This window comes from Melanerpes formicivorus, unplaced genomic scaffold (assembly GCF_026170545.1).
Source record: "Melanerpes formicivorus ecotype bairdi unplaced genomic scaffold, bMelFor1.0.p_v2 SCAF_77, whole genome shotgun sequence".
Taxonomy (NCBI): Eukaryota; Metazoa; Chordata; class Aves; order Piciformes; family Picidae; genus Melanerpes; species Melanerpes formicivorus.
The window spans coordinates 88,912-116,456 of record NW_027142429.1 but is presented as its reverse complement, the minus strand read 5'-3'; the positions used below and the strand labels follow the sequence as shown (position 1 = coordinate 116,456).

The window sequence follows — 27,545 nt, the reverse complement described above, 5'->3', positions numbered from 1 at the left end:
ATGGTCGTCACTCGGATGAAGGGTAAAAAAGCAGCATCTGCCCAGACAGAACTGTTTTACCAGCATGCTGGAGTCCAGGCTGCCAGCTGCAGAGAGTGCTTCAGCCTGGCACTTGGAATAGAGGGGGAGGGAGAGGACACCTGTGTCAGGTGTGAGCAGGTGAATTTTCTCCTCAGCCTGGTGGCAGAGCCGAAGGACGAAGTGGCTGAGCTGAAGGAGGAGGTAGCTAGGCTAAGGACAATAAGGGAAAGTGAAAGGGAGTTAGATTTGTGGGAGAAGGCTCTGCAGATCTCCCCTGCTGAGGGAAGGGCCCCTGGTAATGGAGAGGGATGGATACAGGTCCCTGCCAGGGATGGCAAGAGAAATCCACCCCGACCCTCTCCTCCTCCGCTGCCCTCACATAATAAGTATGATGCCCTGCAAGCTGAGGGCAGTAAGGATGAGAGGGCTGAGGCTGAGGAGCAACCATCCAGAGGGGAGCCTAAGGCCAAGCGGACCCCACCAGCTATAACGACCAGCTCCACTAAGAAAAGAAGAAGGGTTATAGTTGTTGGGGACTCTCTCCTGGGGGGTACTGAGGGACCCATATGTTGTCCCGACCCATCCCACAGGGAGGTCTGCTCCCTACCAGGGTCACGGGTTAGGGACATTGCAAAGAGACTCCCTAAATTAATCCAGCCCACTGACTATTACCCTCTGCTGGTGATACAGGTTGGGAGCGATGAGATTGACAAGAAGGGCACCAGGGCAATTAAGAAGGAATTCAGGGCCCTTGGACTATTGATTGATGGGGCAGGAGCTCAAGTGGTGTTCTGCTCAGTTCCCTCAGTGGCAGGGGTGTACACTGAGAGGAATGGGAGAACCCACACCATCAACAATTGGCTCAGGGGATGGTGCCAGAGGCAGAACTTTGGGTTCTTTGACCATGGGACAACTTTCACCGCACCTGACCTGCTGGGTCCCGATGGGATGCATCTATCTAGAAGGGGTAAGAGAGTCCTGGCACTGGAGTTGGCAGGGCTCATTAGGAGGGCTTTAAACTAGGTCTGAAGGGGGTGGGTGAGGCAATCGGTCCCTCTGCAGAGGAAAGAGTAGGGCACAAGGTAGGGTCAGTTGAGAAGTCAGGAACCCAGCTGCGATGCATGTACACCAATGCACGCAGCCTGGGCAACAAGCAAAAGGAGTTGGAGGTCCTAATCCATCAGGGCAACCATGATGTAGTCGCCATCTCAGAAACTTGGTGGGACAACACCCATGATTGGTGTGCTACACTGGGGGGTTACAGGCTCTTTAGGAGAGACAGGCGAGGGAGAAGAGGAGGAGGGGTGGCTCTGTATATTAGGGAGTCACTCTCTGCCACACAACTTGAGGTGGAAGATAAGGGAGTTGAGAGCCTGTGGGTTAAAATCAGAGGACAGCCCAACAAATCTGATGTCCTGATTGGAATCTGTTACAGACCACCCAACCAGGATGAGGAGGCTGATGAAGTGTTCTACAAGCAGCTGGAGGCCGTCTCAAGATCATCAGATCTTGTCCTTGTTGGTGACTTCAACCTCCCAGATATCTGCTGGGAACTTAATTCAGCAGGGAGGAGGCAGTCCAGAAGATTCCTGGAGCGAATGGAGGACTGCTTCCTGATACAGCTGTTAAGCGAGCCTACCAGGGGCCAGGCTCTGCTTGACCTGCTGTTCTCCAATAGGGAAGGGCTGGTGGGAGACGTGATCGTGGGAGGCTGCCTAGGGTGCAGTGACCACGAGATAGTGAAGTTTTCAATATGCAGGGAGATAGGGAGGAGCACCAACAGGACCTTCACCTTGGACTGCAGGAGGGCAAACTTCAGCCTATTTAAGACACTTGTCTGCAAAGTCCCCTGGGTACCAGCCCTCATGAACCAAGGGGTCCAGGAGGGTTGGAGCTACTTCAAACAGGAGCTCTTGAAGGCACAGGAACTGGCGGTTCCCACGTGCCGAAAGGCAAGCCGGCGGGGAAGGCGACCGGCCTGGATGAGCAAGCAGCTCCTGGAGGATTTAAGGGGGAAGAAGAGGCTTTATCACCTTTGGAAGGAGGGGAAGGCTTCTCGAGGTATGTTCAAGGAAGCTGTTAGATTATGGAGGAATAAAATTAGGGAGGCAAAGGCCCAGCTGGAACTGAAGCTGAACACCTCAGTCAAAGACAATAAAAAGCATTGTTATAAATATATTAACAATAAGAAGAAGGGCAGGAAGAACCTGCACTCCCTGTTGGACCTGGAGGGGAACACGGTGACTGAAGATGAGGAAAAGGCTGAGGTCCTGAACACCTTCTTTGCCTCAATGTTTAACAGCAAGGCAGGAGTTCAGGACGAGTGGCCTCCTGAGCTAGGCGATGGGGTCGGGGAGCAGTGTGGTGCCCTGGAAATCCATGAGGAATTAGTTTGGGACCAGCTGAGCCACTTGGACACTCATAAGTCCATGGGACCGGATGGGTGCTGAGAGAGCTGGCAGATGTGCTGGCCAGGCCACTCTCCATTATTTTCCTCCAGTCCTGGCTCACCGATGAGGTCCCAGCTGACTGAAACTGGCCAATGTGGTCCCCATCCATAAGAAAGGTCGGATGGAGGAACCTGGAAACTACAGGCCTGGCAGCCTGACCTCAGTGCCAGGGAAAGTGATGGAGCAGATTATCCTGGCGGCAATAACTGCGCACCTGAAGGATGGCCAAGGGCTCAGGTCCAGCCAGCATGGATTTAGGAAGGGCAGGTCCTGCCTCTCCAACCTGATCTCCTTCTATGATCAGGTGACCCATCTGGTGGACGTGGAGAGGCATGTGGATGTGGTCTACCTGGACTTCAGCAAGGCCTTTGACACCGTCCCCCACAGCAAACTCCTGGCTAAGCTGTCAGCTCGTGGCTTGGACCACTACACTCTGTGCTGGGTTAGGAATTGGCTGGAGGGCCGGGCCCAGAGAGTGGTAGTGAAAGGTGCCACATCCAGCTGGCGGCCAGTCACCAGTGGCGTCCCCCAGGGATCAGTGCTGGGCCCTGTCCTCTTCAACATCTTCACTGATGATCTGGATGAGGGGGTCGAGTCAGTCATCAGCAAGTTTGCACCAAGTTAGGGGCAGGTGTTAGTCAGTTAGAGGGTAGAAAGGTTCTGCAGAGGGACCTCGACCGACTGGACAGATGGGCAGAGTCCAATGGGATGGCATTCAACAAGTCCAAGTGCCAGGTGCTGCACTTTGGCTATGGCAATCCCATGCAGGGCTACAGGCTGGGGTCGGAGTGGCTGGAGAGCTCCCAAACAGAGAGGGACCTGGGGGTGCTGATCGACAGCCACCTGAATATGAGCCAGCAGTGTGCCCAGGTGGCCAAGAGGGCCAATGGCATCCTGGCCTGCATTAGGAATAGTGTGGCCAGCAGGAGCAGGGAAGTCATTCTGCCCCTGTACTCTGCTCTGGTTAGGCCGCACCTTGAGTCCTGTGTCCAGTTCTGGGCCCCTCAGTTTAAGAAGGACATCGAAACACTTGAACGTGTCCAGAGAAGGGCAACAAGGCTGGGGAGAGGCCTTGAACACAAGCCCTATGAGGAGAGGCTGAGGGAGCTGGGATTGTTTAGCCTGGATAAGAGGAGGCTCAGGGGTGACCTCATTGCCCTCTACAACTACCTGAGGGGTGGTTGTGGCTGGGAGGGGGTTGGTCTCTTCTCCCAGGCAACCAGCACCAGAACAAGGGGACACAGTCTCAAGCTGCGCCAGGGGAGGTTTAGACTCGAGGTGAGGAGGAAGTTCTTCATCAAGCGAGTCATTCATCATTGGAACGGGCTGCCCAGGGAGGTGGTGGAGTCACCATCCCAGGAGGCGTTCAAGAGGAGATTGGACGTGGCACTTGGTGCCATGGTCTAGTCATGGGGTCGGTGTTGATAGGTTGGACTCGATGATCCTCGAGGTCCTTTCCAACCTAAGTTATACTGTGATACTGTGATACTGTGGAGGTGTTCAGGCTGGAGAAGAGGAGGCTGAGGGAGACCTCACTGCTCTCTGCAGCTCCCTGCAGGGAGGTTGGAGTGAGGAGGGGGCAGCCTCTGCTCCTTAGTGCCAAGGGCCAGGAGCAGAGGCAATGGTTCCAAGCTACCCCAGGGGAGGCTCAGGCTGGAGCTCAGGAAATCTTTCTGCCCTGGAAGGGATCTCAGCCATTGTCAGAGGCTGCCCAGGGCAGTGCTGCAGTGCCCATCCCTGGGGGTGTTCCAGCAGCTGTGGAGCTGGTGCTTGGGGACATGGTTTGGTGCTGAGCCTTCAGTGCTGGGTTGAGGGTTGGATTGGATGAGCCTGGAGGCCTCTTCCAGCTGGGTGTTTTCTGTCATTCTGCTGAGAGAGAGAAATGCTGAGGGACTCTGCCAAGGTGCTTTGTTCATCTAGCTTAGACAGATGTCCCATCTGATCTTCCCATCATTCTCTGGATTCTCTGGATTTGAGCTGAGGAGCAGCATGGGCAGGGTAGGACAGCATGGGGTGCAGAGGAGCATCGCCCATACACCCCAGCACACGCTGTAGGAGCAAACCATAAAGGCCATGTATCTTAAACCATCCTGGGAGTGAACTGGCAATCAGTGCTGGCACCCTGCTGTCCTGGCGGACACTTGGTCTACAGGGTGATCCCACTCACAGGAGGCTTTTGCATGACACGTTAGTAAACACCAGAGAAGCTGGTCCAGCCATCAGGCACCGGGCTTCCGGGTCCAGCTTCCTGCTTACTGGCAGAGGAGGTAGGGGAGGTGTTCTGCTTTCCTGATGGTGGGAAGAAAAGTCCTGGAAGCAGTGACAGGGGAGGCAGGCAGGCTGGCTGGCAGGTGTATCCTTACCTTTTCAGGGAGGTTTGTGTCTTTCAGGAAAGAAGTGTTCGAAGCCTGGCGCCTGTGTCTCTGCAGCAGAGCCTGGGTGGGTACTGGGGGCTGAATGGCTGTACATGGCTGTGGGAGAGCTGGACGGTGCCACAGGTCTGCTTTCCAAAGTTGATGGTTTTAATCCTGCAAGGAGTGGGTTCCCTGCAGTGACAGCTCACAGCATCCCAGCGTTTCCCCGCCGCCCAGGAGCTGCTTCCTCAGTGTTCCTTGCTGCCCTGGCGGGCTGGGAGGTGCCTGTTGGCTGCTGTGTGCAGAGGGAGCCACTTGCTTGCTGCAGCACAGCTGACTGCTTGGGGCCATGGCCGATTTCCCCAGAGGGTGGGGGAAGCCGCTTGCTGTGTCTCTCTTCTCTGTGCTGGCAGGGCAGCCTCGAACGGCACAAACCTCCTCTTGTGCCCAAGCATGGTCTCTCCTCTGTAGGCTGAATTCGAGCTGGGGGCAGCAGCCCCAGCAGTTTGCCTGCCCAGACAACAGCATGACATTGGGTGCTCTGAATCCTGCTGGTGACACAAGGATGTGCCCTGCCCTGCCCCGCTCCTTGGGGCTGTGGGCTGTCCTCTGAGACCTTTTTGCTCCCCATCTTTCTGTTCTCTCCCATCCCTCCCTGGCTTTTGGGAAGCCTTCAAATAAATCCTGGCATTTTGAAAGGCCACTTTCTCCCCCATCCTGTGTGTCAGCACTCATCTGGGGACAAACAGCCACGTTTGTAAGAAGAAAATAAAGACTCAGCTCCCACTCAGGGGCATAATGTGAGGAACCATTCCTGGCGTGCTGGGGATGCTGCAGGGACTTCTACTGGACAAAGAGGCAATTCATGAACTGGGTCGTGGCAGGAGGTACGTGGGAAAAGCACTGAACAGAGAGGCCTCTGAAAAGGAAATCATTCCCTCTGGAAGAGGCAGCCCCAGGCAGCCTGCCTTGCCTGAGGGGACGTGTTGTGCCTGTGCCCAGATCACCCTGCAGGCAGGAGAGCATGCATGGTGGCTGGGGATGAGGGCAGCAGCAGCTCTGCTGAGGAAAGGCTCCTCTTTTGTTACCAACAGGTGCCAAAGTGCAGAGAGGCTTTCAGACCCTGCTAGGTAAGTGTGGCTCTGGTAGCCAGAGCAACATTTGGGCTTGCTCACCACCTGTGGCAGCGAGTGGCCGGCACTGTGGCGGGAGGTTACAGCTTGTGTTACTGTTTTGACATCTGAGTCAATAGGAGAGGGGAAACCTGTGCCCAGGATGGGGGCAGGAGAAGGGAAACCCTGAGAATGCACCTTTAAAGATGGGTCTGATGCTCAGGGTGACCCTTTGCCATTCCTTCTCCACGTTTTGTCAGTGGCTTGGGGTCAGTGGGATCTGTCAGACACTGCTGGCACTTCTTTATGTCCTGACAAGCTGTGCAGGCTGTGAGGAAGCTCCTCTGTGTCTCACTGCCTGAGTGTAAGCTGCAGTCTTAGCCTGGAGCTCCAGTACCTCCTGTATCTACCCTCCTGCTCTGTGACCATGAATGCAGAGCATGGCCTCAGGCAGTAAGAGCCCATTGGTACACCCTGCCACCAGCCTGTGATGGGATCTTGCCCTGCAGCAGCCATGGCCTGAGCCTTCCTGCCCTGTTTTGCACACCAGAAAGACATCCTTGCAGAATCTGGATGAACCAGCCCTGTGGGAAAGTGACATGACACAGCCAGAGTGGGATGGCTTTAGCAGTACCGAGTGTGATTGATTTGAGTTCTGTTCCCTTCTCCTGCAACAAGCCTCTCCCCTTTGGCCATGCACAGTGCCCAAGTGCAGCTGGATGGGAGGCTGCCTGGCATGGCTGTGTTTCAGATGGTGCTGGCTGTCAGGAGCAGTGACTGTAGTAAGACAAAAGCCTCAGGTCTCTGCAGCTGCATCCCATCATAGGGTATTCCTTGGTTGCCTGTCCTTGGGTCAGAGCAGTGGTAAAACTCTGGTCCCGTAACCTCTTCCATGTGCCTGACCTGAGTGCTGTCCTCTGACCATGGCAGCCATCTCCCCTGTCCAGGAGCAGTTCTGGGGCTTTGGTCCTGCACTCGTGTAGGAGCCCATGTGTCATGCTGGTTTTGCTGTGACTGGATTTCTGCAGTCTGTGTGGGACTCTCTGTGGTGGCAGCCTTGGGGTCTGGCTGATTTTAGCACTTTGTGTTTTTGCTCCTGTGTGTTGCAATTCCTGAGTCTCAGCCTGGAGCTGGCCTGCTGTTTGTGTTGAGGATCCTTGCCCTGGTCAGTGCTGTCTGCCTGCCCCAGCTCCCAGCCCTCAGCTTTGCCTCAATTGCTGCCCTGCTTAACTCTGCCACCACATCTGTCTGCCCCTGTTTGGCAGCTCTCTGGATCGTGCCTGCCTGTGGGTAGATGAGGTGTCTGTTGCAAATATTTTATGCATGTCTCAGTGCAGATTTTGCCCTGCCCTGTAGAGGCAAAGTAGGCATGAGATAATCCATGGGATCCAGGCATGCTGATACAGCTTTTTGTTTGGTGCAAGGACAGAAAATTAGGAAGGGCAAAACTTACCTTTCTGCAGTTGGAAGTGTTGAAGCTTTACCGTCTGACCATTGCAAAGCAGCAAGCTGAGCAGGTGCTGTGGGTGGAAGTGCTCAGACAGCTTTGTAACACACCAACTAACCCAGGAGCAGGTGTCTCCTGCACCTTGCTCAGGGTGCCAGAAGCATTTTTGTCACTGGATTTGCCTCCCCTGAATTTTTGGAAGTAACTAGAGGCAAGGGATGCAGAAACAGAAGACTGGCACATGGCTTTGAAGGAGTGTGAGCCTGCTGCTATAAAAAGGGAACAGAGGGAGGGGTCTGGAGGGGAAAGTGTGAGAAGGAAGTGAGAAAGGAAGAGGTACCAGAGGTTTGGAGTCAAACTTGGGGTACAGAGACAGGAGGAGAGTTGCTGGGGTGTTTCCTTGTTCGGTGATTCTTTGGGGCTTATCATGCAGTTCAGACATCTGCCAAGTGAGGATCCTTCTAAAGTTATTTCCTGCTAGCCCACCAAGCTACAAGCCTCTGTCTGCATGGGTAGCTAAGCCCTGCCTACAGCTGTGGCAATAGCGTGTGGCATGTGACCTGTACTAAAAGGTCAGGTAAGACACAGTGGTTTATAACCCAACATAAGCTGGCTGAGCATGGGCAGGTCCCCTGGGCTGCAGTGTCCTGTGCTGAAGGTGATGCATGCTGTCCAGCATGAACCTTTAGAAGGTATACATGAGAATGTTTAAAGAAGTCTGAACACAGCCTGCATAAAGCAGGCCTAAGCCCAGGATGACCTATCCAGGAGTCTGTGCCTATGGGTAGTTCTCAGTGCAATGTGTGCTGAAGAGTGCATCATCCAGGTCACAACCACCCCATGGGGAGCTACAGACCTGGGGATGTGTGGTTGGAAAACTGTGACTCAGAGAGGGCCCTGGGGGTGTTGGTTGGGAGTCACTGAGCAGGAGCCAGCAGTGCCCAGGGGGCCAAGAAAGCCAAAGGCCTCCTGGCTTGGGTCAGCAAGAGTGTGGGCAGCAGGAGCAGGAGGTGACCATCCCCCTGTGCTCAGCACTGGGATTTGAGGCCACAGCTGGAGTGCTGTGCTCAGCTCTGGGCCCTCCCTGCAGGAAGGACATTGAGGGGCTGGAGCCTGTCCAGAGCAGGGCAGCCAGGCTGGAGAAGGGCCTGGAGGCCCTGGGCTAGAGGAGGGCTGAGGGAGCTGGGGGTGTTCAGGCTGGAGGAGGCTGAGGGAGACCTCATTGCTCTCTGCAGCTCTCTGCAGGGAGGTTGGAGTGAGGAGGGGGCAGTCTCTGCTCCTTGGTGCCAAGGGCCAGGAGCAGAGGCAATGGTTCCAAGCTTCCCCAGGGGAGGCTCAGGCTGGAGCTCAGGAAATCTTTCTGCCCTGGAAGGGATCTCAGCCATTGGCAGAGGCTGGCCAGGGCAGTGCTGCAGTGCCCATCCCTGGGGGTGTTCCAGCAGCTGTGGGCCTGGTGCTCAGGGCCATGGTTTGGTGCTGAGCCTTCAATGCTGGGTGCTTGGAGGTCTCTTCCAGCTGGGTGTTTTCTGTCATTCTGTGATCTTGGTGCCTTGGCACTCTCCCTCTGCTCTTCAGGATTTGTCCAGTCCTAGTCTCTAGTGCAGGTGTGATGCCCAGATGCTGCTGATGACTCACTGTGCTCTGTCTTGTAGCTCTGCTGCCGGGATGTGCGAGGCAGAGCTGATGGCCCCGGAGCTGTGCTGCCCGCAGCAGTGTGCGGAGCCAGCCCACCCCTTCTGCCGCCCCGAGCCCTGGGGGCGGCTGCGCAGGGCCGTGCGCCGCCTGGAGTTCTGGGAGAGCTTCAGCGCAGAGCTGATCGCCAGCGGCTTCTTCTCCAAGGTCTACAAGGTAAAGTGACGTGCAGGGAGCCCGGGACCTGTGTGGGAGCAGCCAAGCAGCTTCTAGGCTGTGCAGATGGTGCCTTGCCTGAGGATTCTGTCCACAACTTTATTTCCCTGTTTTCACCCCATCCAGTTCACTCTGGTGGATTGGATGGGGTGAGGGAGGACAGGACACTCCTTTGTGCACCTAGCACATCACCTTTGGTCCACGTCTCCCCATCTGTGGTGAAAAGGGAGGTGGGAAGACTTGACTAGTCAGTGCTCACTGAGACTGTGACCTAGCCACGTGTGTCAGGGGGCTGAACTGGAGGAGCTGAGGATGCTCTCTGCAGGTTTTGTCATCAAAACTGTAGCAAAATCTACAAAGAATGTAAAATACCTGCCACCCACACCCCGGGGAGGTGCCAGAACTTGTCATCTCCACCCCTCTCCAGCTGCTCCCTTGTGTTCCAGTGGTGCTGGGGAGGAGAGTGGACCTGGGGTAGGGTCAGGCTGCGACACGCTTCTGCTTCTGCTCTCTTCGTGCTAGGAGACCCTTGGCTCTCTGCAGATGGTGTGGCACTGAAGTAAACCTGCTGCTCTCACTGGGGCTGTTGTGAATCATTCCCTGCACCAAGCTCCACTGGTGTGGGAGTTTGTTTAACCAGCTGAGAGCAAGCAGAGGATTTTGAATGCTGATAGCTTTGCTCCCCTTTCAGGGCTGCTTGTCTGGGGGAGGGCTTCTGTAGCCCTCAGTAGTCACTGCTGCATGAACACACAGCTGAAGGAGGTGCTTCATGGTTGCAATGAGACTCAGCCTTCCCCTCTTGGAGCAGATGACTCACTGTTCTGCAGTGTGGCCAGGTTTGCCCAGCTTTTCTCTCCTCCTAGCAGCCCTCAAGACTTGGGTTGTTGACATGGGTCTTGGTTGTTTGGATGTGACACAGACCCAGTGGAAACAAATTGGGCCTGACTCTACTAATGGCTTCAGCTCTTCAGCTTGACCAGCCCCATGGTAGACACCATGAGCACATGTTTCTTCTCAGCCAGCATAAAAGGGTTCTGCCAGAGGAGTGCTGTGTCATATTCTGGGTGAGATCCCTGGCTGATGTAAGCACATGTATCCAGTTGAAACTAATGGAGCCAGGCTGGCAGGATCTGGCCATGGAATTGCAGAAAATATGCAAGTTGGATAGATAACCACGGCTGCTTCTCAAGGCTCTATCTCCTCTACTGTGCCTGGACTTGGTGCTGTGATAAAGTCCTTGGGTGGTTAGGTCCAGGGACAGTTTAATAAAGCTATTCAAAGGGAATCTCCAGACAAAGGTCTGTGGCAGCTCCCTTCAGAATAGAGCAATAGGTGACAAATCCCTCTCCCCACCACTGCCTCACTCTAGCAGCTGTTTCCCCACCTCCACAGTGCTGTTGTTGCTGCTTTCTCTTCCTCCCTCTAGCAGATTTTCATAGTAACAGTTGTTGTCTCCTCCTGCATGACATTTCCCTCCTGTGCTGTCAGTGAATGAAATTTCAGCAGTAGGCAGACTGGAGGCAGATCTTGAATGAAAATGAAATAACTTCTTGAAGGAGAAACAAGCAAAAAAAAGAGTAAGAAATGCATAATAGTGGAGTGGAATGCAGGGGGGCAAGAGGAGGCAGCAGGGGGGGGACTTGGCTCAGGGACAGCCCTTGTGGGGACTTGAGCGTGACCATAACCAACTGCTCTGACTTGTTGGTCACCAGGAGCACTCCTGATGTGGAGCATCACTGGAGATGGTCCTTTGAAGCCCTTGCCAGCAGACACTGTCTGTCAGAGCCTCCCACAGCAAGGACAGAGACTCTCCAAAGTGCTGTGCTAGCTGCCTGTGCTTTTGCCATCCTTTGTCTTTCCTTCAAGCCTATACTCAGGAGCTGTTATTATGGGGGTTGCCTGAGGAAGGAAGATTCTTTTAGATCTGCTTGGTGAGTCAGACTCAAGAGGTCTGGCACAGCCTTTTGCTCTGTGGGTTATGTATTGCATGACCTAGGCAGAAGGTTACTTTCCCTCTTTCTTTGCCTTAGTGTTCTGATGTATTCTGAGGAGCTAGCTATTCCAGTGTAGGTTTCTCTTGGGGAAAGCATAAAGCTGCTTTCACTGGCAGCTCTCATATGCAGGAGTCTGAGGTGCTCAAAAGCTGGAGGAAGCTGTCAGGACATCAATGTGAGCCACACCTGAGACATGAGCCTCCTTAAAACAGGTGTTCGGTGAGGACCGAAACGTTGAGGTTCCACAGCGCGCTGTGATGTGTCCTGAAGCTGCTGTTTGCATCCCCAATGTGAGCTGCAGTGCAGGGCCCCTGGATGCTCCTGCCATGGCTGAGAGCCAGGGGACCACTGTGTGTCCTGCAGCCAGCATGAAACTCCTGCATTCAGTACTGCCCAGCCCTGGTCTCACCAAGGGAACAGCAGATTTCCTTCTGGGAAGGGATGCTGCTGCCCAGAGGGGCTGGCAGACCTCTGCAGGCTAAGAGATGTCCTTCTCCAACCTTGGCCCCAGGTGACCCAGGCTGCTGCTTGTAAAGTGATGGTGGTGAAGATCTACAAGAATGATGTGGACCAGGAGGTGATTGTGCGTGAGATCAGCCTACTGCAGAAGCTGTCCCACCCCAACATTGTCAGGTGGGCACATCCTTCAGCTATGAGCAGTGACCACTGACACAGGCTGGAGCTGGCTTAGTGTCTCTAAGGCAGCTCTGCCACAAGGGACTGAGCTGAACCTCAATGTCTTGTCTGTGTGTGTTGTTCTGCTCAGGTACCTTGGGATATGTGTGAAGGATGACAAGCTGTATCCCATTCTGGAGGTAAAGGCTTCTTGCTTGTAGGTGTGCTGTGGGCAGGCAGGGGCCCCATGGTTCTTTGGCAGGAAGGGTGGCAGATATACCCTGTGACACAAACTTCTGCCTCTCTGACTCCTGTGTCTATGAATGGCTCTGGTCTAGCAAAGCTGCCTTGCAGGGGCTTTTGATCCTTTACTGTCCCACAGCAGGTCTCAGAGCTATGAGGTTCAGGCAGGACAGCTAAAACGTGTTTCATGTTGGCTTGTTACCACCAAGGGGCCAGAAGGGGCTGTCTGGGGGGGAGAAGAGGAGCTGGGGATAGAGGTCATGAGCAGCAAGTAAAGCAGACAGAGTGGCAGGACCTCCAGGGTGGCCTTGTAATGGTGGTATGGTTTAATGTGAAAGCCTGGGCCAGCCCTGGGGAGTTCTCACCTTGTTTCTGTGCTGCTGATGGCAAAAAGCCCTCACTGAGCCCTTGCCAGGTTTCTTGCCTCCAACTGCCTGTGAGTGAGGACCACAGCTGGCTGGTACAGCTGCCCCTGCGCTGAGGCCCAGGGACCAGCAGTGGCTTGCTGTGCCATGAGGGGCATTTGCACTGCCACTCACAAGGACCCTGCCATCCTGCCATGGCATTCCCAGTCTCCATCCTGAAGGAAAGGCTCCTGGGTTGGTGAGGGAAGGTTCAGCATGCAGGAAGCTCCAGAATGGCTCCTGTGACCAGGACATGGCTGGTCACACCTCCACCTGCTTTTTGTCTCTGTTCACAGTATGTGAATGGGGGTTGCCTGGAGCAGCTCCTGGCCAGCAAAGACATTGCTTTGATGTGGAAGGAAAAAGTGGACTTAGCTTCTGACATCACCAGAGGCATGATCTACCTGCATTCCAAGAACGTCTACCACCGAGACCTCAACTCTAAGGTATGCAGCTGGAAAGGGGACATCACCCCTGCACTGCTGAAGAAAACTCTATAGGGGACTGTTAGGGACCCCCTAGGGCTGTAATCAGGAGGCCTCAGACCTCCTGCTGGTCCTCTGCTTCATGCTGATGCCTCTGGCAGGTGAGGAAGCTTTCTTGAGCAAACCTGTCATTGCTTTGTGTTCATCACTTGCCAAGCAGGAGCCCCAGACAAATAAAACCACTTTGCACCTCCTGCTATTGCCATCAGAAAAGAAAGCAGACAGAAGGGTGTGCAGCAGTGCACAGGGCTGATGTGCCTACACTTTCAAGGGAAGCTCTGCCAGGTTTAGAGGTTTCATTTCCTGCTCACAGCAAGTAGGAAGCTGTTGCTAACAGGCGCTGGGCATGGGCTCTGGGAGCAAGCGCCAAGTGAGGTGGTCCCTGTCTGTGTGCAGAGCACCAGCAGAGCTCAGGAGATGCCTCTTCAGTCAAGCACAGGCAGTTTGTTCTTCCCTGAGGCATAGAGTCTAGGTCACCAATTTTAGGATAGTCACCTCCCAGGTTTCACATCCTGGCAGCATGCCAGCTGTGAAGACTGGCATCTGGAGAGGTGCTCTGGGTGCAATACAGAAGCACATCATGTTCCTGCTGTAGTAGCCCTCTGTCTGGGGAGCTGCTCTCCTGTCTTAGCTCATGCTGCTTGATGGGAGCAAGAACAGTCCCAAGGTTTAGCCATTCCCAGGTCTGTCCATGGTGACATGCTTCAATGTGGCTCTTCCCCTGTCAGTGGTGTGGCATGGTGGAGCAGTGCCTTGCTGGTCTGTCTTGGGCAAAACCATCCAAACCTCAGGTGGATCTGCAGTGTGCCTGTGGTACCACAGGGAATGTGGGCTAAGGTCACTGGCCTGGACCTTATCTGTGCCAGCTGACACTAGAGGCTGGCTTGGTGACCCATGGAAATGGAGCCTGCAAGTCCCTGCAGCTGTTGCTGCACAGGCAGTGGTGTGTCTCTTGCATCGACTTCTGTTGGTGCTCTGTGAGCCTGTTAAGAGAAACTTGAAATGTTGCTGGAGGTTAGCAGTCAGAAAGCCAGTCAAGTGGTGCAGTCTTGAGAGACACCAGCAGAGGAATGAAGCTCACCTTTGTTATCCAGGCTGTGTGCTCACTCGCTCAACAGCAGGCAAGAGCAGGGCAAGAGCCTGGCTCACTCTGCCACAGGGGTTGCTCTCCTGTGCTGTAAGTCATTTCCTATTGGGTGCTGACTAAGCTCACAAGCTTGCCAGACCTGCTTGTGGAAAGCGCCAGAGCTCTCTGCCTGTCAGTTCCATCTCCCTGCAGCTCTTCAATGCTGACAGAGGTTCATCCTTTCCCAGGGCAACCCAGGAAATTTGCAGTGATGTCTGAAAGTTCAGGGGTGAAGTGTGGATGTGCTCACTTGAGATCTAATTGTTAGTGAGAGCCATCTGGAGAAGACTTCTGCTGGTTTCCTAGGAGCAGATGCCAAGGAGAAGATGGGCTGAAACAGCTTGGGTTTGGGAAACCCTAGGATAATTTTACAGGAATTCCTTCAGAAAGCCCTGTTGGTGGCATGTGGCTGTGAGCAGTGTGAGCAGTGTGAGCAGTGAGGGCTGTGGTCGTGATCCTGCCTGCCTCTGACTAAACCGTGGGTAAGGTCAAAGTGCCCGTGTCAATGCCTCTTTCAGAGAGAAGGTTGTGGGTTATATCATCATGTTCACTGAACATCTTCTTCAGAGGGCTTTCTCTGGCTTCAGATGTGCCTCATCTGCCCTGCCTTTCCCATGTGTGCTGGCCCCTGGCCAGGGAGGAGCCTGTACTGGCCAGGTGGGGCTGAGTGCCATCAGGGTGCTGCCTGGTGAAGTGTGAAGACCCTTCCATGCTGGGGGTCTCATGCTGTGCCCTTCCATGCTGAGGGTCTCATGCTGTGCCCTTCCATGCTGGGGGTCTCATGCTGTGCCCTTCCATGCTGGGGGTCTCATGCTGTGCCCTGTGGACTCCTTTCAGAATTGCCTCATTCGAGTGACTCCGCGGGGCCACGAGGCCTTGGTGACTGACTTTGGGCTGGCCAGGGAGGTGGTGGAGCTGCCTGTGAAGGATGTGGAGAGGAAGCTGTCTTTGGTGGGCTCTGCTTTCTGGATGGCTCCTGAGATGCTGAGGGGAGAGCCCTATGACCGGAAGGTATGGCTGGCACTCCTGCCCTGCTGCCTGCTCATCCTCAGAGCTCCCAGGTGAGCGTGGGAGATGTCTCCTGTGCTTGCTGGTGATGCCTCCCAAAGGCAGAAAAGCCCTTCCCTCCTTTTGGGGCAAACCTTGCTTTGCTACCTAGACCATTGCTCTGCTTAGGAACTTGGCATTTCTTCCTGTGGCCTGGTTAAGCTCCACTTTTAGGGAAGGGAAGCCCCTCTGAGGAGGGTGCTTGATGAGACTCTTACAGAGTTTGGGGGGTTTGCCAGAGCTGTTGTAGAAGCACCAGACAGACTGAATAAGAGCACAGGGTCAGGCTTCCTGAACTTGAGCCTGGCCACATGTGGTGTTTCTGTGGGGTTCAGGAGCTCAGAACAAGGTTAGAGAGTTGCTGCCTCCATCTCCCGTAGGCTTTTTTGAAGGACTTTGTGCTGGGTACTTCCTGTGCTCATGCCTTGCTCCTGTGCATGCCCTGTCTCACCTCTTGCTCTCCCACCTCTCCTGCAGGTGGATGTGTTCTCCTTTGGCATTGTTCTGTGTGAAATCCTGGGCAGGATCCCAGCTGACCCTGAAGTACTTCCCAGGACTCAGGTAATGATTCCTGCAGCCAGATCCAATCGTGCTTTCTCCATGGTACCAGACTGTGGCTCCAGGCAGGTCTCTAGACAGGTTTCGGTGTCCACACTTGGGTTTCTCTCTGGGGGCTTTTCTGTGAGAAAGCCTGATCTCAACATTTTCAGTGTACAAGAGTTCAATGCATCTGTATGTTCAAAACTTTTGTGGATCAACAATTTGAGATGGACACTTCTGTTTAAAGACCTCGATTCCAAGCACTTCATTTTGCTTTGGCGAGAAGGCCAAGGGCATCCTGGGGGGGATTACAAGGGGTGTGGTCGAGAGAGATTCTCCTGCTCCTCTCCTCTGCCCTGGTGAGGCCACATCTGGAATAGTGTCTAGCTCCATGCTCCTCAGTTCAAGAAGGACCTCAGGGAACTGCATAGAGGTACAGAGCTGCTGCAGGCAGTGGAACATCTCCCTGTGAGCACAGCTGAGGCAGCTGGGGCGTGGAGCTTGGTGCAGAGGAGCCTGAGTGGTGACCTTATCTCTGTTGATAAAGATGTGCAGGGCTGGAGCCACGCTCTGCTCATGGATGGCCAAGGACAGCACAAGGGGCACTGGGTGCCAGCTGGAGCAGAGGAAGTGCCATGGGAACAGAAGGGGAAACTTTGTCCCTGTGAGGGTGCTGGAGCCTGGAGCAGGCTGCCCAGAGAGGTTGTGGAGTCTGCTCTGGAGACATTCAGAGCCTGCCTGGCTGTGTTCCTGTGTGAGCTGCCCTGGGTGACCCTGGTCTTGCAGGGGCTGGGACTGGATGACCTTTCAAGGTCTCTTCCAACCCCTAACACTCTGGGGTTCTGTGTGATTCCTACTTCTCCACTGAGTAGCAGGCTAAACACAGTTTCCATCACCAGTGTTTGGTTTCAAATACACTGCAGGTGATGCACAGCTCACCTGGAAGCAGTGGGCTTCCCTAGGAACAGGAGCTTTTTTGTTTCAACATTTACAACATTTTATTTCTACCAAGTGGGAAGGAAAATTTTACCCTGAACAGGAATGACAAAATCCAGCAGGAAAACAGTGAATTGCTGCTCTCCAAGGAGCAATGCAAGAAACCTGCAGTGATCAGAGAGTATTCCATGTCTCCGTGAGACTGAATAGCAACTGACCCCTCTTGTGTTCACAAGATGAAGAATTACATATCAGAGACTCTGGAGTCTGGAGGGACAGAGATGAAGTTATGAAAACAGCTGGCTGGACCCTGTTGGCTCTCAGGTGGAAGCCCAGATCATCTGCAGTTCCTGTCCTCAGCAGCCACTGCTCAGCACCTGGGCTGTTTCCTTTCCTAGTTTCCCCTTCTGTGTCTCTGGTTGCCTTTAGGCTGTGCTTTTCCAGGAGGACACAGCAGAGACAGCACAGCACAAGCAGGAGGATGCTGCAGGCTCCCAGCTCTGTGCATGATTTCCCACCAGAGCAGCCTTGCTAGAGCTGATGTTGCCTTGGTACCTTTGCACAGCTGTCAATGAAGTACCTGTGATGGAGACTCCAAAGCTTTAAACATTGAGTGTTTTATGCTTTAACACCTTGAGAAGGATGAAGAGCTTTAAAGGACTTTGTAGCTAAGGTCTTTTCCATGTACTCTGCCCCCTTCCTCACAGGATTATGGCTTGGATGTTGCTGCCTTCCAGGGGATGATTGGCGAGTGCCCCAAGCAGGTGCTGGCCCTTGCTGCTGGCTGCTGTCAGGTGAGAGTCCTGCCTTGCCTTTTTTTTCCCCTCCTTTGGTTTTACTGAATTTGTGTCACATTTGTATGGCAGAGACCAAAACTGTTGTAAGCCATGGAGAGCTTGAACTTGCTGCTGTCAGTGCTGTTACACAGGGTCCTGCCACTTGAGCTGTGAGGTGAGTCAGTAGGATGCTTTCACCCGTGGTGCAGTCTTGTCCCTAGGAGAAGTGTTCAGTTTGTGTATTACAGCCCCAAACCAACAAGGGTCCTGCCTGTTCCCTTGCCTGTCAGCCTCAGAGAGGGAAGGAAGTTGGTGGTGATGTCCAGTCCTTCCTTAAGCCAGGCTGCAGGCAGCGGCAAGCAGCTGATGGTCTGGTGGGCACTACCTCACTGTAACCAAGCCTGGTGTTCCAGATGTCATCAGAGTATTGTCCTCCAGCCTTTCTTGCTTTAACATAAAAGGTAATGGTGAAAATTGAGAGGCCTCCCTATGCTGCCCAACACCTCAGGAGGCTAAGCAGAAAAAGCCAGGATTGAAGTTCATGTAGGAAAGGAAGAGAAAACCAAAGGCAACTGCTCTTTGTGCTCTTTGTTTTTCTCTTCAGGCAGAGGATGAAGAAGCTGGGTGATCCAATGCACCCAACTGCTAGAAGTTCAGGGCAGCAAATGGAAATAAACCCTTGCATGGGTACCAAGAAACATGAATGGCTTGCCCTGAATCAGTGCTTCATGTCAGAGGCTGGTTCAGATGTGTGCTCAGAGCTTGCACCTCTGACAGGCAGCTTCCTAATGCAGGCCGATACAGTAAGGAGCTTCTGCCAAAGATGGCTCTTGGGGCTGTTTGTCTCTGCCCCTGTGTGGTGTGCAGGTTTGGGGAGATTCTGCTGCAGCTCTCCAGGCTGACTCCATGGGGTCAGGCACAAAGGACAGTCCCATGGTGCATATGTGGGATGGAGATGCCCTGGGCCATATCCCTCACTTCAGGACAATGGCTCTGGGGGGATAAAGGGAATGCAACCAACTGAGGATGATCTGCATGAGGGAGATAAGGCAGCTGGATCCTGACTGTTGTGAAAAAGCTGAGGGACCCTGCTGACACCTCCCTGCACTCTTTCTCTGCCCCTGTACCATGGGCTTTGGGATGAGCTGTTCCCATACTCTGCCCAGCTGGGGGGTGTCACACTGGTGTTCAGCATCTCCCTGTCTTTGCCTAAGCTGAACTGCACCATGACACCTGCCCTACAGCTGCTAGTTGGCATCATCCTGGGCCTACATCACCAAGTGGTGATGCCAGAAGTCTCTACCAGCAGGTGAGTGACACAGAGTAGTGCTAATGATGGATGGATGGATGGCCAGTCTTGATGGAGCTACCAGAGCTGCTGCAGAGCACCAGCCTCCTGTCCAGCTCCTGTCCTCTTCAGCTTTCCCTTCTAATTCCAGGTGGAACCATTTAAAAGGCCATCTTTCTCTGAGATCCTGGATGAGTTGGAGGATGTTGCAGAGAGCCTGGAGCCTAGGAGGGACAATCAGTTTTCAGACTGAGCTGCCTCCAGTAAGGCTTGTCAAGAGGATCAACCCAAACTATAAATTAACTCTCTGGTAGGGTGTGTGGGTGTGTGTCAGGAATGAAGAAGGAAAATGGAGAAGGGAAAACAAAGTGATGGAGTGATGTTTATTCAATCATGGCTTTGGTCTCTAATTTCTTGGATGGAAAACAAGGTTAAAACTGAAGAAGGGACTTGCCAAGAGTTTCTTCTAGTTAAGGATTTTAGAAGATATAATCAGGACATTGAGCAGCCTTTGTCTGTTTGCTTGTTAAAAGCAAATGACCCTGGAGAGACCTGAGTTCCCCTGAGGATGCTTTCCAAATCCACAACAGAAACATCATCCTCTCCTGCTTCCCCATGCCCCTCAACCCAGGATCTTCCCTTTCTCCATTCCCATGCCTTGGAGAATCACCTCTTGTGGGGCTGGGGTGCATGCACTGTGAGGAAGAGGGGCTTTGGGATGCTGGGGAAGCCTCAGAGTCACCTTATGTTTCAAAGCCTTAAAGCACCTGTTCATCCTGTTCCAGCCATGTAGGAACAAGCGTGCTCTCTAAGGTGTGGGTCTCCTGGCATCATGCTTGAGGTGCAGCCAGCCACATAGGCATCTGGCAAGGTTGTGGAGAGTCAGCCAGGGCCACCCAGAGAATGCTGAGCTGTGCTGGCCAGGGCAATGGAGAGGCTGTGCCTTAATGAGACACCAAATGACTGACTGATGTCTGCTCTCAAAAGATCTTTGTCAGACACATGGCTCATCATCATGGTGGTCTGGATTTCTCCCTGCTTGCCTTCAAATGAGGCTCAAAAATGGAGGGACCTGCTTACCCCCTTCACCTCCTGCTTCAAACATGGCAATGAGCATAGTGTCAACAGCTAGTGGCACCAGAACAGCAGAAAGCATCCAGTATCTCACCCATTTTTCTGCCTGGCCCAGCACCCATTGCCTGCTCCACAACATGGAGCACACTTGTGGGAAGCCAGGGAAAGACTTAATTTTCTTCCATGGGTCAGAGAAGCATTCTGGGGCTATGGATCCCAACCAGAGATGGAAAGAAGAATTGATAGAAATGGGCTGCCAGAGGAAGAGGTGAGCAGTTGATTCCCTGCCCCCAGGTCAGCTGATTGCTGGACCACTACTCTGAAAATGTGTTCTCTTGGGACCAAAATATTTGTGGGTTTAAATAGGTGTAATGACTGTGCAGTGGTGGAGCTGTGACTCTGCTCTTGTAGACTGCAAGCTCCTGGAGCAGCAACCATTCACCTGTCCACTAAAAAATATTTGTACAGTGTTTAGCCCAGTGGGCCTTCAACTGCCTGAAAGCTTGAAGAGCTGGAAGGCTGTTCTCCCCCATAGATCACTGTGGGATCCCACATAGATCCTACTTGGGAGCATCATCTCAAGCTCTTGGAGCTGGATTGGGTGTCACAGATAGCCCCAGGTCTCTGTGCCCTGGTGCCTGTACAAGGACCATGTTGTATTTTCACCACGGATAATCCCTCAAATGACCTCTTATGGGATGAAAGTGTCTTGTTCCAGGGGCAGCTCTGTGCAGAGCTACTTGCTGGCTGTCCATGTCCTTCACAGGACCAGCAAAGCTTGGTGCTGCCCACTGCAGATGGGGCTGATCTTTCCTCCAGTTGTACTTCTGCCTCTGGTCCTGCAGAGCTGTGGGGCTGGGAAATGGCAGAAAGGGCCTGTGGAGCTGTGCACACTTTGTGATGCTGTGGCAGGAAAGGAGGTCTTGTGGTTTTTCTGCCTGGGGGTAAGAAGCCTGCTCAAGAATTAAACAGATCTGGGGGCATGGGACATTTTCTGCAGGGAGCACATACAGGACAGCATTAGCCAGCATGGTCTAAGCTGTGATGGATCAGAACTGTGTTTCTTCTGGGCTTGCTGTGTGCCCCATCTGCTGTCATAGTGTGGCCACATCTTGGATCTCATGTGACTGAAGAATATCAGTGCCTTGCTAGAAGGACCTTTGGTGCCTAGTGCTGGAGCAGAAGAGGCTAAGGCTGTTTGCAGGTACCATGTGGACTAGGAAAGGTGATGTTGGGAATTTGTCTGATGCATCTCATGGGCCAAGAGTTTCTCCTCACTGATGAGGCTCAGGCCATGAATTGCAAGGCATCAGCATCATCACCAGCAAGCTCTGTGGCTGTGTGGTGGTTTTCAGAGAACAAGGGGTTCCCAGAGACAGGGAGCCCAAGAGAGAGAGGAGAGACCTGTGTGTGCCCGAGAGGGCAGCAGGGCTGGTGGCATCACCAGGGAAACCATGGGAGATTAAATGCAGCAAAATCTTTGCACAGGGCTCCTTGAAAGGCTGAAAGGGAAGGGGATAAAACCAGGCTCACTAGAGTAGAGCCTTCAATCTGCTGTCCCACTGGAGGTGGATAATGGTGGTATATGCGACAATAAAAATGCAGGGCTGACAGGAGAGCAGCCAGGGAGTGACCAGGAATGGACAGGGAGCACGAGTGAAAACTGATGGCTTCACTCCCTCTCTGGAATGCTCAAATACCAATGCACAGAGTATGGGGAATGAATGGGAGGAATCAGAAACACCCAGGGAATCATGGCAGAATTGCCATTGTGGAAACGTGGTGGGATGACTCATGTGGTTGGAGTGCTGCAGTGGATGGCTACAGGCTCTTTAGAAGGGATAGGCGAGGAAAGAGAGGTGGAGGGGGAGCATTCTGTGTGCTTTGACTGCCTCACATTTAATGTTAGACACACCAAGGAGGAATGTCTATGGATAAGGATAAAGGGGAAGACCAATGAGGCTGATATCCTGGTGGGAGTCTGCTACAGACCACCCAGCCAGGATAAAAACACCAGTGAGACATTCTGTCAATGACTTGGAGATGTCTCATGTTTCCTAGACCTTGTTCTCTTGGTGGACTTCAACTTACAACACAGCAGAAAGGGGGCAGTCCAGGAGGTTTCTGGAATGTGTGGATGCCAAGTTCCTGTTGCAGCTGGTAAGCAAGTTGGCATAATGCTCAGCTAGACCTACTGTTTACAAACAGGGGAGGGCTGGTGGAAGATGTGGTGGCTGGAGGTCAGCTGGGGCACAGCAACCATGATATGACAGAATGTTCAACATGTGGTGAAGTTAGGAGGGCTGTCAGCAAAACCTTTACCTTGAACTTCTGGAGGGATGGCTTTGATCTACTCAGGATGCTGGCTCAGAGTTCCTTGGGAAGCAGCCCTTAAAAACAAAGGGGCCTGGGCAGGCTGGGTCAGAGTGATCAGCTACTTTGTGCTAAGTCTCTACTGGGGAGGGTGATATCACAACCTAGAAGGTTGGCAAAGGGCTCCTTTTGAGTCAGCTTAGTAGTTGACACGGGCAGGCTGTGTGGGCAGGATCGGAGGTGCTACAGTTTACTGAAGGAGTGATGGTGGCTACTTGGAGGAGGAAGACTATGCTGCCAGCACCCACCACAGTGTTTATTGGTATCCAGGTCACAGGCTGTGAGGAATGCCACAGCCTTTCGCGGGCAACAGGGCCAACACTGGCTATGGTTGTGTGTGTTGTGAGCAGGTTTTTGACCACTCCAGGATGAAGTAAGGAGCTCAGGGAAGAGGTGAGTAGGTTGAGAAACATCAGGGAGAGTGAGAGGGAAATTGATTACTTCCACAAAATGATCTCTACAAAAACAGAACAGGAGTTAACTCTTAGTGGAGCAGAGGATTTGATGTTCTCTCTGCAGTCACTCAGACGTGCAGGGTCAGTGGCTCTGCCTGACGGAACAAGCGAATTCCTTTCAGAAGCACACCACCCACAGTGCCCTTGCAGAACAGCTATGGGGTTCTGCAGGAGGAACTGCTTGTGGGCAAGGACAGAGGCTCACAAAGGCCAGAAGTGCCACCAAGGCTGACTTGCCTCGGGCTGGCCGTCAAAACTGACCCTGAAAAGAAAAATGGAAGGGTCACTGTTGTAGGAGACTCCCTGCTGAGGGGAGCAGAGAGCCCAGCATGCAGACCCAACCTGCTCTATAGAGAGCTCTGCTTTCTCCCTGGTGCCTGGGTAAAGGACATCATAGGTAAAATTCCCACCCTTGTGAGTCCTTCAAATTATTACCCACTGGTCTTTCAGGTGGGTAGTGATGATGCAACAATGAAAGGCTCACAATCAATTGAAAGAAATTTCAGGGCCTTGGGGCAACTGGTAAAGGGATCAGGAGCTCAAGTTGTGTTCTTCTCCGTCCCTCTGACATCAGTAAAGGATAAGGAAAAATATAGGAAGAGCAACAGGTCAATGCATGGCTCTGGGACTGGTGTGGTCAAGAGAGGTTTGAGTTTTATGATCATGGCTTGGCTTATAAGGCTCCAAAGCTGTGAGCTACTAATGGGATGCACCTGTCCCAGAGGGGGAAAGGGATTCTAGGGCAGGAGTTGGCAGGGCTCACTGATAGGGCTTTGAACTACATTCGAAGAGGGAAGGGGTTATTAATCTCATGCTTGCCTGTGACACACAGTGGGGCAGCACACCAGAAGCAGAGGGGTGGAGTGCTAGCAAGGGCTCTCCACTTGTTGCCCTGAGGCAAAGCACAGGGACACCCCAAGGGAATCAAGGGGGATTCGCACAAGAGAGTGACAGGGCCAGCCCAGCAGAAGAGGTGTGTGTGGGTGCACAGAGCTTGGGCAATAAACAGGATGAATTAAGGGCACTGTGCTGCTGGAATGCCACGACACAGTGGCTATTACTGAAACTTGGTGGGATGATTCTCATGACTGCCCTGGGAGGTGGTGGAGTCACCCTCCCTGGAGGTGTTTAAGGAAAGATTGGATGTGGCACTTAGTGAACTGGTCTGGTTGATGTGATGGTGTTAGCTCACAGGCTGGACTTGAGGATCTCAGAGGTCTATTCCAGCCTCAATAATTGTTTTTCTATGAGAGCTGGAGGAAGCGGTGAGCATATGAAACCCGTGGAGATGCTCTCTAGGTACGAGAGCCCCTGTGCTTGGTAGTGCAGGACCTGGCTTCTCCATGCCAGTTTGACACAGCTCAGGTCAGTGCTTGAATTTCATGTCTTGAGTCCTGCTACTGAACTGAAGCAGCTGTGATGGTGGAGGGTCTGGGTGGTACAGCAGGCTTGCCTCTGCTGGACCTGGCCAGTGGCTGCCTCCTCTGCCTCTCTTCCCTCTGTTGGCTGCTTGCTCAGGAGGTGCTGATGGCACAGACCTGGCCATGCTGCCTAGCATGGGAAATGCTTTCCAGCATCCTCCATTGTGTCTTTGCTGGGTTTAAGAAACACCATTTGAGAATGAAGTCCAGGCCCATGCACACAGGAAGGTGTCCAGGCCCCCAGCTGGGAGCACTGGAGCCTTGCACTTGCAATGACAGCTTCAGAGAGAGCAGTTGCATTTGGTGTGAGCAGACAAATTACCTCCTCAGCCTTGTGCCAGACCTGAAAGAGGAGGTTGAAAGGCTGAGCACTATAAGGGAGTGTGAGAGGGAGTTGGATTGGTAGAGCCAGACTCAACCTTCCCTGAAACAGTGCCAACACCTACCCAAAAATGAGGACACTGAGGGCTCCCCATCCCCTTGCCATCCTGCTGAAGAGGATGACTTAGAAAGTAGAGATCAGTGGAGACAAATTCCTGGCAGGCATGGCACTCAGTAGTCACTGAACCTTGCTAGGTGCCCCTGAAAAACAGATTCACTGCTGTGGGTGAACTTGATTTCAACAAGAACAATACTCTGCAGGGGGAACCAAACACTGACAGCTCCAATAGCTTGCCTAGTTTGTAAGATTCACAGAGGCTAGGACAAAGCAAGCCTAACATCAAAACATCTGCAGTTAAGGTCATTGGGGGCTTGCTTCTGAAGGGTGTAGAAGGTTCTATATGCACACCTTCTTAAAGAAGTCTGCTGCCTCCCTGGGGCTTGGGTTAGAGATGTTTAAAGGAATCTCCTTGGTCTAGTTCAGCCCTCTGATTATTGCCCTTTGTTGGTTATTCAGGTGGGCAATGATGAAGTTGCCCAAAGGCAATTATAAAAGACTTCAAGGCAGTGGGGTGAGTGGTTGAAGGCTTGTGTGCACAGGTGGTGTTTTCACCAATCCCTCAAGTGGTAGGGAAAAATACTGAAAGAGGAAGGAACCCACACCTGATTAATGTGTGTCTCAGAGGCTGGTGCCACTGTTGGAATTTTGGGTTCTTTGATCATGGGGAAGTTCATATGGCACTGGGTCTGCTGGTCACAGATGGAGGATGTCTGTCTCAGAACTGTCTGTGACAAGTGGCAGGAAGACGCCTAGGGTTGGAAAGATGGGGTGACAGTAAGGGCCTTCAACCTGTTACCCTGAAGCAAGATGTGAATACTGCAGCAAATCAAGGTCTTACAGAGGTGAGCCAGGGGCCTCTGAGGCAATAGGAGACAGGAAGGTAGCTTCCATGAAGTACCTTCAGGGAGCCTCTCTAACAAGGTGACATGGCCAGCAGCCCAGCTGAAGCCTCTATACCCAATGCACAAAGCATGGGCAGCAAACAGGAGGAGCTGGAAGCTGCTGTGCTAAAGGAAAGCTATGACATAGTGGCCATTATGGAAATTTGGTGGGCTGAATCCTGTGACTGGAGTGTCACTATGGATGGCTACAAGCTGTTCAGAAGGGACAGGAGAGGAGGAAGGGGTGGAGGTGTTGCCCTTTATGTAAAGAATTAGATAGAGAGTGAAGAGTTGTTGCTAAGGAATAGCCATGAGCAGGTTGAAAGCCAATGGGTAGGTATTAGGAATCAAGACAACAAGGTGAGCCTTGTGCTAGGAGTCTACTCCAGGCTGCCCAATCAATGGAGCCTATCGATGAAGCCTTCTTACTCCAGCTCAAAGAGACATTGCCAGCACAGGCTCCTCCTGCTGGGGGATCTTAACCACCCCCACAGCTGCTGGAAAAGCAGCACAGCTGGCTGCAGGCAATCCAGGAGGCTGCTAGAGTGCCTGGATGACAACTTCTTAAGACAAGAAATTAACAGCTCTGCCCGAGGGGCTGCGTGGTTGGATCTGTTGGTCACAAATGCAAGGGAAGTCATCAGGGATGTCAAAGTCAAAGGCAGCCTGGGCTACAGCAACCATGTGCCAGGGCAGTTCACTGCTCTAAGGAGTATGAAGCCCATGAGAAGCACAGTTAGGACTCTAAATTTTAGGAAAGCAAACTTCCAGCTCTTCAGGGAGTTAGTAAAAAGGACCCCATGGGAAATAGCCCTCAGGGACAAGGGAGCAGAGCAGAGCTGGCAGATCCTTAAGGATGCTTTCTGTAGAGCACAAACAATCTCAATCCCCACATGTAAGAAATGGGGCAAGGAAGGCAGGAGACCACCATGCCTGAGTCCAGACCTGCTGGTCAAACTAAAGGGCAAGTTGGGGCTACACAGGAAATGGAAGCAGGGACAGGCATCCTGGGAAGAATATAGGGACATTGCCTGGCTGTGTAAGGATGAGGTCAGGAAGGCCAAGCCACATCTGACATTGAACTTGGCAAGGGGTGCCTTTAAAAAACAAGCAAAGCTTCTACAGGTACAGAAGCCAGAAAGGAGGCTTGAAGAAAGCATGTGCCCCCCTGCCCTGATGACAACAGTGGGGAACTAGGAACAATGGACCAGGAGAAAGCTGAGGTTCTCAACAACTTTTCTGCCTTGGTCTCATGTTGATGGACCGAGACCAGGGTGATGTTGGAGACCAGGGTGACACGGTCCCTGCCACTGTAAGAGAAGACAAGGTCAGCTGAGGAACCTGAAGATATACAAGTCCTGAGGGAATTAACTGATGTAGTTGCCAAGCCACTCTGCATGATATCTGAACAGTCCTAGGGGCAGGTCCTGCCTGACTAACCTTGTGGCATTCTAATACAAAGTGACAGTCTGTGCACAAGGGACCACCTCTGGATGTGATCTATCTGGAGTGCTGCAAGGCCATTGACACTGTTCCCCACAACATCCTGCTGGCCAAGTGGAGAGATATGGATTTGCTGGGTGGATTTGCACAGTGGGTAAGCAATTGGCTGGGTGGTCACATCCAGAGGGTGGTGCTCAATTGCTTGAAGTCCACGTAGAGAGCAGTGACAGTGGTGTCCCTCAAGGCTCCCTGCAGAGAAGGACTTGATGATGCTGGTGGTGAGAAGCTGGGCAGGAGCCAGCAATGGGCACTGGCAGCCCAGAAGGCCAAGGGCAGCCTGGGCTGGCTGCATCCAAAGCAGAGTGGCCAGAGGTGGAGAGAGAGGATCCTGCCCCTTGTGGTGGTTCAGGCTGGGTGCCGGCCCCTGATGCCACCACACAAGCCACACCTGGGATGTCCCAAAAGGGGTCCACCCCAGTGGGTGGGCACAGGAATCCAGGTATTTCATCCCATAATGCCCTGCTCCCCTATAAAACATCAGCAGGGGGTCCTCACTTCCTCTTCCTTCCCTCACCGCTGCCTAGGTGATGAGGTGAGCCTGCCTGGCTAGGCCCAAGGCCAGGCTGGGGGGGGGAAGGGAGAAAGAGCCCTGGGGGGTTTTGTGTGTAACCCCAGGTGGGGGTGGAATGTTCTTGGGTATGCTTTGGGATCTCTCTTTTGTCATAGTGCTTGTGGTTCTCTGTAAAACTTTCATTGTTTTTCCATTTAAA

At 53.0% G+C, this 27,545-nt stretch overlaps 1 protein-coding gene across 1 annotated transcript; it reads left to right on the top strand.

The window, feature by feature from the left end:
• LOC137454153 (dual specificity testis-specific protein kinase 1-like) lies at nt 1-27,545 on the top strand. The gene is made up of 10 exons (XM_068164083.1): nt 1-222; nt 5,828-5,955; nt 9,037-9,232; nt 11,738-11,859; nt 11,993-12,041; nt 12,785-12,934; nt 14,937-15,110; nt 15,624-15,707; nt 17,330-17,416; nt 18,838-27,545. Exons 1-10 carry the CDS (start codon nt 1-3, stop codon nt 18,937-18,939), a joined length of 1,314 nt encoding a protein of 437 aa, XP_068020184.1. The 3' UTR covers nt 18,940-27,545.